The 10000-nt window shown below is 42.6% G+C and overlaps 2 protein-coding genes across 2 annotated transcripts in view; one reads left to right on the top strand and one right to left on the bottom strand.

The window, feature by feature from the left end:
• The window catches only part of LOC122259872 (uncharacterized), a 5185-nt gene extending 1257 nt beyond the window's left edge, over positions 1 to 3928 (top strand). Inside the window, exon 1 of the mRNA XM_043026821.2 lies at positions 1 to 3928. This exon is cut by the window's left edge and continues 1257 nt beyond it. Within this exon, the coding sequence (XP_042882755.2) occupies positions 1 to 3368 (3368 nt within the window). The 3' untranslated portion in view covers positions 3369 to 3928.
• Positions 3929 to 4709: 781 nt separating this feature from the next.
• LOC122259869 (uncharacterized) overlaps positions 4710 to 10000 on the bottom strand; it is a 9858-nt gene continuing 4567 nt past the window's right edge. Inside the window, exons 2-3 of the mRNA XM_086550220.1 lie at positions 9055 to 9172; positions 4710 to 8049 (exon numbers count right to left, since the gene is read on the bottom strand). Of these exons, the coding sequence (XP_086406346.1) occupies positions 7678 to 8049; positions 9055 to 9172 (490 nt within the window). The 3' untranslated portion in view covers positions 4710 to 7677. The remainder of the gene's footprint in view (positions 8050 to 9054; positions 9173 to 10000) is intronic.

Here is a 10000-nt window from a genome sequence, read left to right as displayed (position 1 = left end):
CCACAACGACCGCTGTTCCTTCCACCACAACGACTGCTGTTCCTTCTACTACAGCAACCGCTGTTCCTCCCACCACAACAACCACTATTCCTTCCATCACAACGACCGCTGTTCCTTCCACCACAACAACTGCTGTTCCTTCCACCACAACAAATGCTGCTCCTTCTGCCACAACAACCACTGTTCCTTCCACCACAACGACCGCTGTTCCTTCTACCACAACAACCGCTGTTCCTTCTACCACAACGACCGCTGTTCCTTCTACCACAACGACCGCTGTTCCTTCTACCACAACAACCGCTGTTCCTTCCACCACAACGACCGCTGTTCCTTCTACCACAACGACCGCTGTTCCTTCTACCACAACGAGCGCTGTTCCTTCCACCACAATGACCGCTGTTCCTTCTACCACAACGACCGCTGTTCCTTCTACTACAAAGACCGCTGTTCCTTCCACCACAACGGCCGCTGTTCCTTCTACTACAACAACCGCTGTTCCTTCTACCACAACGACCGCTGTTCCTTCCACCACAACAACCGCTGTTCCTTCTACCACAACGACCGCTGTTCCTTCCACCACAACAACCGCTGTTCCTTCCACCACAACGACCGCTGTTCCTTCTACCACAACGACCGCTGTTCCTTCTACCACAACGAGCGCTGTTCCTTCCACCACAATGACCGCTGTTCCTTCTACCACAACGACCGCTGTTCCTTCTACTACAAAGACCGCTGTTCCTTCCACCACAACGGCCGCTGTTCCTTCTACTACAACAACCGCTGTTCCTTCTACCACAACGACCGCTGTTCCTTCCACCACAACAACCGCTGTTCCTTCTACCACAACGACCGCTGTTCCTTCTACCACAACAACTGCTGTTCCTTCTACCACAACGACCGCTGTTCCTTCTACTACAACAACCGCTGTTCCTTCTACCACAACGACCGCTGTTCCTTCTACCACAACGACCGCTGTTCCTTCTACCACAACGACCGCTGTTCCTTCTACCACAACGACCGCTGTTCCTTCTACCACAACGACCGCTGTTCCTTCTACTACAACAACCGCTGTTCCTGCTACCACAACGACCGCTGTTCCTTCTACCACAACGACCGCTGTTCCTTCTACCACAACGACCGCTGTTCCTTCTACCACAACGACCGCTGTTCCTTCCACCACAACAACCGCTGTTCCTTCTACCCCAACGACCGCTGTTCCTTCTACTACAACAACCGCTGTTCCTGCTACCACAACGACCGCTGTTCCTTCTACCACAATGACCGCTGTTCCTTCTACCACAACGACCACTGTTTCTTCCACCACAACGACCGCTGTTCCTTCTACCACAACGACCGCTGTTCCTTCCACCACAACAACCGCTGTTCCTTCTACCACAACAACCGCTGTTCCTTCTACCCCAACGACCGCTGTTCCTTCTACTACAACAACCGCTGTTCCTGCTACCACAACGACCGCTGTTCCTTCTACCACAATGACCGCTGTTCCTTCTACCACAACGACCACTGTTTCTTCCACCACAACGACCGCTGTTCTTTCTACCACAACGACCGCTGTTCCTTCTACCACAACGACCGCTGTTCCTTCCACCACAACGACCGCTGTTCCTTCCACCACAACGACCGCTGTTCCTTCCACCACAATAACCGCTGTTCCTTCCACCACAACGACCGCTGTTCCTTCCACCACAACGACCGCTGTTCCTTCTACCACAACGACCGCTGTTCCTTCCACCACAACGACCGCTGTTCCTTCCACCACAACGACCGCTGTTCCTTCTACTACAAAGACCGCTGTTCCTTCCACCACAACGACCGCTGTTCCTTCCACCACAATAACCGCTGTTCCTTCCACCACAACGACCGCTGTTTCTTCCACCACAACGACCGCTGTTTCTTCCACCACAATAACCGCTGTTCCATCCACCACAACGACCACTGTTCCTTCCACCACAACGACCGCTGTTCCTTCTACCACAACGACCGCTGTTCCTTCTACCACAACAACCGCTGTTCCTTCTACCACAACAACCGCTGTTCCTTCTACCACAACTACCGCGGTTCCTTCTACTACAACAACCGCTGTTCCTTCTACTACAACAACCGCTGTTCCTGCTACCACAACAACCGCTGTTCCTTCTACTACAACCGCTGTTCCTTCTACCACAACGACCGCTGTTCCTTCTACTACAACAACCGCTGTTCCTTCTACAACAATGACCGCTGTTTCTTCTACTACAACAACCGCTGTTCCTTCTACCACAACGACCGCTGTCCCTTCTACTACAACAACCGCTGTTCCTTCCACCACAACGATCACTGTTCCTTCTACTACAACAACCGCTGTTCCTTCTACCACAACCTCTGTTCCTTCTACCACAACAACCGCTGTTCCTTCAACCACATCTACTGCTACTGCTCACATTGTCTCAGTGACTTCCAGCGATTGGACACTGTGTCCTTCCGGCTATGTAATTCAGGGTCTAGCCTTCGTAGGCGACAGATATACAGTGGATCACATTATCTGCTTCGAAATGGACCCTGGCGCGACCACAGTGGAATGGACTTTGAGGTCCGATCGAACATGTTCGTCGAGCAGAGTTCCAACCGGGTTTAAGGCCTCTCCCTGGCAACCTTCTTACCTACACTGCGTGGTCGTAGAAGCAGGCTGGGCTCTCGCCTCCGACCCCTGCTTCGATGTCGAGGTGAGCGATGCCTCCCGGCCGGCGGAGGACACGGACAACTCCTGGGACTCTTGGGCCGTGTGCCCTTCTGACCACGCCATTAACTATATTACCACAGAATGGAACATCTTCAAGAGGGTGTATTGTTGCCCTCTGGTGCAGGTATTACCCCCGCCTGACCTGCAGGTGGTGAGCGAGATGAATAGCGCCCCTGCGTGTCCCCACCAAGGAGCCACAGCTGTTGTCGCGCTTGGCCTCGACAACGACCGCAAAAGCGTTAGTCACATTGTTTGCTCGACCTTCGCCTCTTCACTCACGACTGACGTTAGTAGCGCCAGCACTGTCAGCGCGGGCCACGAGAGCCAGACTTCGTCGGCGTGTCCTGCCAACGAAGCCATCGCCGCCCTCACCAATACCGAATCCAAAACCATGACAGCTGAGTGTGTTAAGGTTACCAGTAGAACAGTAAGCACCAACTGTGTTGTGATTCCATACAATACTGGGACGAAGCCTTCCATTTCCGATGAGGACACAAGCAGTTGGTCAGACTGGGTAACCTGCATGCACCTGGGAGACTATGTCGCCACGCAGGTCACACGCGAAACTAGTGTTTTTTGGATCGTCACAAGGAAGGTGAAAGAACTCCGATGTTGCGAGCTCCTGTAGCCTGTCCTTCGTGCAGGAGGCACTGGATGGATCACACAGATAAGGGACAAATCGTCATCATAGCGTTCAAGTACGTAATGTACAACATAGAGAAGCAACGCACGAAGATATGTATGCAATAAGATGAATAGATAATCGTTTTGACAGTTGGTGTGAGGTCTGTGTATTCATAAATCATTACAAAAGAGGGACTGGAATAAGTTTGCGTTCTTTTTCCACAGCATCAGAAAATCAAGAGATATTTCCATAACTTGTTTAGATTTGATTATGTAGGAAATTCCAAAAAAACGGTAAAATATCAGGCTAGTTTAGATTGTGTTAGCACAGATATAACCCAGGCATTAATAAGTTTGCGTTCTTTTTCCACAGCATCAGAAAATCAAGAGATATTTCCATAACTTGTTTAGATTTGATTATGTAGGAAATTCCAAAAAAAAAAAAACGGTAAAATATCAGGCTGGTTTAGATTGTGTTAGCAAAGATATAACCCAGGCATTAATCCATGTGAAATATAACAGTGAAAGGGGAAATAAGGGTAAAAAAAGTTAGCTGTGATGTTTCTAACGACAGATATCTTCACAGGCTAAACAGAGATGATGTCAGATTTGAATAGATATTATCTTTTCTGATCCATTTTTTTTAATTTGCTTACATTTTATTTGTTCTTCATTGATTTTGATGATCTGAAAACTTGGTTAACATTTTTTTGGGCTTTAGTTTCACTCGGTCCAACTACACAGCAATTGGGAATGCTACTTCGATTAGAACTTTTAGAAGCTCATAGCATAGTTACCAAATAATGTTCTTTCGAATCTCATTATAGTAAGGGAGATCGAAGGCAGCTCTTCTTTATTCCCAAAATGGTTTCAACACTGAACAATGAACTACTAAGAATAAGATGACAGAAAAAAATACACTTTTCATTCATTCATTAAGATAATCAAATGATTCTACACTTACAGTGCAGAGCCTGTTCTTCGAGAAGGAAATTCCTGAATAAAATCTACAAAAGCCTTTTCTCATAGATTTCACCCTCTTTATCAAATTCACGGCTGTGATGAGTTTCAATTGGTTTTGATTTCTTCTGAGATTGTATCGGCACAAGGACTGATGCGCTATTAGTGTGCCATTTTCTACAGTACACCGGAGATGCAAGGTGTGTGCGACGCCTGCTCTTCAGGTGGCGATCCCGAGCCGACATTTTCACGTGTCTGAACTTCACAAAGGTTTATGAATTTCGATCAATAGTGTTCAACTATGTAAAGGAATGGCATGTCCTGTTTGATTTTAATGTTTATTTGTGTACATCATTAGGGGTTGACACATAATACAGACGAAAAGTATTTAGATTATATTTTATTTTTTCATATACAAACCATGCTGTTTAAAGCAACTTCAACTGGATCTATACCTACTCTACCATCTATAAAAGCGCAGAATACAATAATATTCCTACATCCACAATATGTAAAAGGTACGCTACTTTCAAAGTTAATGCTCTCTTAGTATTGTGAAAAGTGAAAAGTGAAAACAATACACAAATATATGCACACACACACACACACACACACACACACACACACATATATATATATATATATATATATATATATATATATATATATATATATAGATATATACACACACACACAAATGTATGTGTGTGTGTGTTTGCACTTGTGTATGTGTATGTCTGTGTGTGTTTGTGCTTGTGTATGTGTATGGATGTGGTGTGTGTGTGTGTATGTGTGTGTGTGCGCATGCGCGCGTGAGTGTGTATGCGCGTGTGCGTGTATAAAGAAGTTCTATGGCATGATTTTCATATAACCTACGGTCGGATTCGATCTGGGATGCAGGCGTCTACACACCTCGCCTCACGGGTAAACTCTGACAGCATGTTGGCATTCAACAGACCACCACGGTACCAGGAGTCAACGGCTTTATCCACTAATTTAGGGAATGGATGTGTCTGCCACAAGGGGAATTGTTGATGCGAGCTGAGTTACGGTTTCCTGAACACGCTACAACTCATCCATAAGGATAAGGATAAGCTGGATTTGCGAAGCAGATGCTTCGCCGGGCTTACGTGCACTGAGGCGAGCCCACCTGTGTTAGCGTATGCTGACTCGTGAGAGAATGTGCCAACCCGTGTTGACTCGATCCGAGCTTTGGTCCTTACCCACCATGCTGACCAGACATGGCGGTGACCGCCAGGCGACAGTGGAAACCCACGAGCCTGTTCGGTCTGCCGACCATGGAGATGGAAGGTCGGCATGCTATCCAATGCGCTATCCTAGCGTTTACTCATCCATAGATTTCTTCATAACTACTTGATTGATAAAGATTCATGTCTGCATCTCAAATCGCTATCTAGCTCACCATTGGCTGAAACGCTATTCACCATCTCCAAAAGTATTGGAAAGTGGTCACTTCCATGATCTGCCAAGAGAAATCCAGCTGAACTGACAAATCGGTATTGGGGAATAGTGTGAGAACCATTGCTTCAGTTCTTGAGAAAAATGATGCTAGGCATTGAAATCTCTCAATGGACAAAATGGCTGTTTGTGTTGTCTAACTTATCCTAAGCTCCTCAACTGCAGTGTTGTCCTCTAAGATATTCATCATCAAAGGTCCCACAGTTGGCAAAAACTCATTAATGGAATCAGACGATTTCCCCTGGTGGCAATCTCTCGTAGACATACAAACAGGATTACATGAAGCATTTTGTATGTTGTACGGCATTGCAGTTCCTCCCATGTTGCATGGATTCCCTGACAATTCCATCGCACCTGCTTCTCCATTACTACAGGCTGACATGCTTCTTTTTAAGAATGTGTCCGGCACCTCCCTCAGTTAAGGAGCAACCCAATCTGTTTTAGACTTTCCATTGCCTGTGCCTCAGGATTGCTTTTTCCTGTTATGTTGTCCACGTGTAAAATTCCACAGGCTGTTCTTTGGCGGGTTCAGGATTTCCTTGCATGGGCAAGGGGGGGGGGGGTGCATGGGCTATCTGCATAACAGCAGAGGCCCCTGTGGATGTGATCATAACTGGGTTGACACTATGGAAGTCCTTAACACTGAAGGCCTGACTTTGGGAGGAGGCATCTTGTTAATAGATCAATCACTTATTGTCTGCTTCTGTTGGAACAACTCACCAGATGCAGGTATTGTTGAAACCCCAATGTTTAGAGTGGCAGAGTGTGTTGTGTGAGAAATACTGGTGTGTGGAAGTCATTGTGAACGAAGTTGGGCTAAAACTGAGGCAAAGGTCACACCCTGCTGCGTGAATTGCAAACGGGAGTGCCGCTTTGCATCAGCAAACCCAACTTTTTCAGAATATCCTATCGCCAATAAATTCTCTGGATTTACTGTGAAAACAAGATGCTGATTATGTGCTTCACATTACACATTCTATTGGTAACCCATCTTCCTCTTGATGGCGTGAATCAGTTTCGTGCCTGTAACCTGGCATAAATGCACTCCATGGAGATGAGTGCATAGGGTTTCACCTTCAAGATTAAGTAGGCCAATTTGACTATCTAGGCTGTTAGTGAGAAATAGTTTCTCAATAATTCTATGGTATCGATTTTTGTGAAGTAAAATATATATGACATCGTTAACTATTTCCTTGACTTTACACGAATGGTCGATGTGAATTGTTAATGAATTCATCTTCTGTAGTAAAGATCCTTTGGGATGACACACTACTATTGATGCTATGCTCATTTTCAGTGATGTTTCTGTTTCTGTTGATTTGGCAAACCGTGACCTAGAACTTGAAATTTGTGGTTTTACTGATAAAACACCGTGAAAGCTATGCTATATGAAGATCTACAGTATATGGTACTTGTCAGTCAACAGTTAACGAAATCAGTATTCTGACAGTAAACAATGCACATACACTACCTGATTGGTTATTTTGCTTCCTAAATGCTCGTTGGGAAATATAATTGAAGGAATATTGAGATTCAAGTTAATAATCAATAATAAGACAATCATTGACATGATAAGCTTCTATTTATCTACAATATATGGTACTTGTCAGTCAACAGTTAACGAAATCAGTATTCTGACAGTAAACAATGCACATACACTACCTGATTGGTTATTTTGCTTCCTAAATGCTCGTTGGGAAATATAATTAAAGGAATATTAAGATTCAAGTTAATAATCAATAATAAGACAATCATTGACATGATAAGCTTCTATTTTTCGTACTTCCTATGTCTCCTTTTCTATCTATTCGACCTCCCACTTGTACTCCTATCATTCTCCTCCACATCTTAGTCTTGCCTTCGGAATGGCCCTTCTACTTGTCCGGGAACCAAATTCTACTGTCGTCGTAATCGTTGATGCTGTCGACGGCATTCTCAAAGCAGCCCTCACCACGCTCTCCCTCGTCGGCAGCAACATCAGGACCGTCGACAACAGAACTGGATTCTTTCTCATTAGCAGTTACATGAAATCCCTCTCTGCCTATAGCGGAGTTCGCTCCTTCCATGTCAGCACTCCCTTTTTGTTCTTTATTAGTGTTTATGTGCAGGGGAAATTCAGTAGGGATGCTTGTACCTGGGTTGTAATCCTCAGTACTAAAGTATTCATCTGGGTAATCCTCATTAGCAAAGCCCTCATGTGGATAGGGTTTCAGGTGAGGATTGTTCTCGTAGTACATGCGGCGGATCTGCAAGATTAACAGTCTCAATGTTATATAAATGATCTAACAGAAGAAAATGTAACGCGGTAAAAATGAAGGAATCTGTAGGTTGATTAAAAAATAACACAGCTTTGCCTCCAGCACGTAGATAAAAGTTGTGAATGAGACTGAATACACTAGATTAAAGAATAATCATCTTCGGAAGTGCTTGTATTCCCGTTGGAAATAGATATCGAAACGCGCCAAATACATTTCCTGCGTTGTAAAGTCATCTATTCTCATTCATACCTTTTGCATTGGACTTCGTTCATATGTAATCATATATATATATATATATATATATATATATATATATATATATATATATATATATATATATGTGTTGTATATATATATATATATATATATATATATATATATATATATATATATATATATATATATATATACATATATACATATAAGGTAGAAATAGAAAGGAAGGGAGAGAGATAAAGGGATGGAGGGGCCTGAAGAGAGAAAGAGAAAAGCCCGATCTAAGCGCACCTGTTCACAACTGAAACAGATAACGCCAGGTGGCAAGATTCCATCCGGTGTCTATGATACTCGTACACATATTCTATGTCAAGGTACGCGCATATACATCATGCCCACTATAATTGAAATGAACAAATAAAACAAATGCAGCCGCGATAAAGGGCCCTCGACGAACATGAAAAAAGACAAGATTGATGTGCGATAAGAACCAAAGCAATGGTTACAAAAAGAAATAAGTAGATGCGACAGTAAGGCAACGCAGATAAGATATGAGGTGGCGCTTAAGAAAGGTTATAAGCGTGTAAATATGTAATAAAATCATACGGTGACTTTAAAAAGATATTGGTATTGGTATCTTTGGACTATCAGTGCAGTGAATCAGTGGCTTAACAGATCATTTGGCAAGCACGACAAAACAGCTAATAAGAGTTGATAAATCATTTGAAAACGTCTAAAATCAATCTCTTTCTAACGGAAATCATAACAAGAACTCACATTCTCTAGGAGTTGATTTAAAAGTGCATCTGTCTTCTTCACTGTCTCCTTCTGCTTCTCTGTCAGTTTAACAGTTCTTAGAAGTCCTGCCTCGGCCGAGGGAGGACCTGCTATCAGGCTGTGTGGGGAAGGAGCACGAGGTTAGCGGCAGAAGATATGGCATACATACATACATATATATATATATATATATATATATATATATATATATATATATATATATATATATATATATATAATTAATAACACTGCCACTAAAAAAAGGAAAAACTTGCGACGTTTCGAACTTTTTCATGAAAGCTCCTCTTTAGGCGAAAGCAATCCAAAAAATGAAAAATGATTCATTTTTTGGATTGCTTTCGCCTAAAGAGGAACTTTCATGAAAAAGTTCGAAACGTCGCAAGCTTTTCCTTTCTTTTAGTGGCAGTGTTATTAATTCTGTTAAGTGCAAGTTACTGTGTTTTTTGTGATTCATATATATATATATATATGTATATATATATATATATATATATATATATATATATATATATATATATATATATAATAAGATTAATAAAATACTGCCACAAATTGAAAGGAAAAACTTGCGACGTTTCGGACATTTTAAAGAAAGTTCCTCATCAAGCGTAAGCTTACGCCTGATGAGGAACTTTCTTTAAAAAGTTCGAAACGTCGCGAGTTTTTCCTTTAAATTTGTGACAGTATTTTATTAATTCTGTTATGAGCACGTTACTGTTTTGTGTTTTTTGTGATTCATATATATATCTATCTATCTATCTATCTATCTATCTATCTATCTATCTATATATATATATATATATATATATATATATATATATATATATATATATATATATATATGGTTTCTGCGTGCGTTTTGATTGTCGCTGTACCATCTCTATATATATCCTCTAATAATCTACAATATATTTCTTCTACTCCT

The sequence above is a fragment of the Penaeus japonicus genome, unplaced genomic scaffold (assembly GCF_977035675.1).
Source record: "Penaeus japonicus unplaced genomic scaffold, GWHDUDI00000001_assembly GWHDUDI00000023, whole genome shotgun sequence".
Lineage (NCBI taxonomy): Eukaryota > Metazoa > Arthropoda > Malacostraca > Decapoda > Penaeidae > Penaeus > Penaeus japonicus.
The sequence above is the reverse complement of the archived record's forward strand: the minus strand, read 5'-3'. Positions and strand labels throughout refer to the sequence as shown.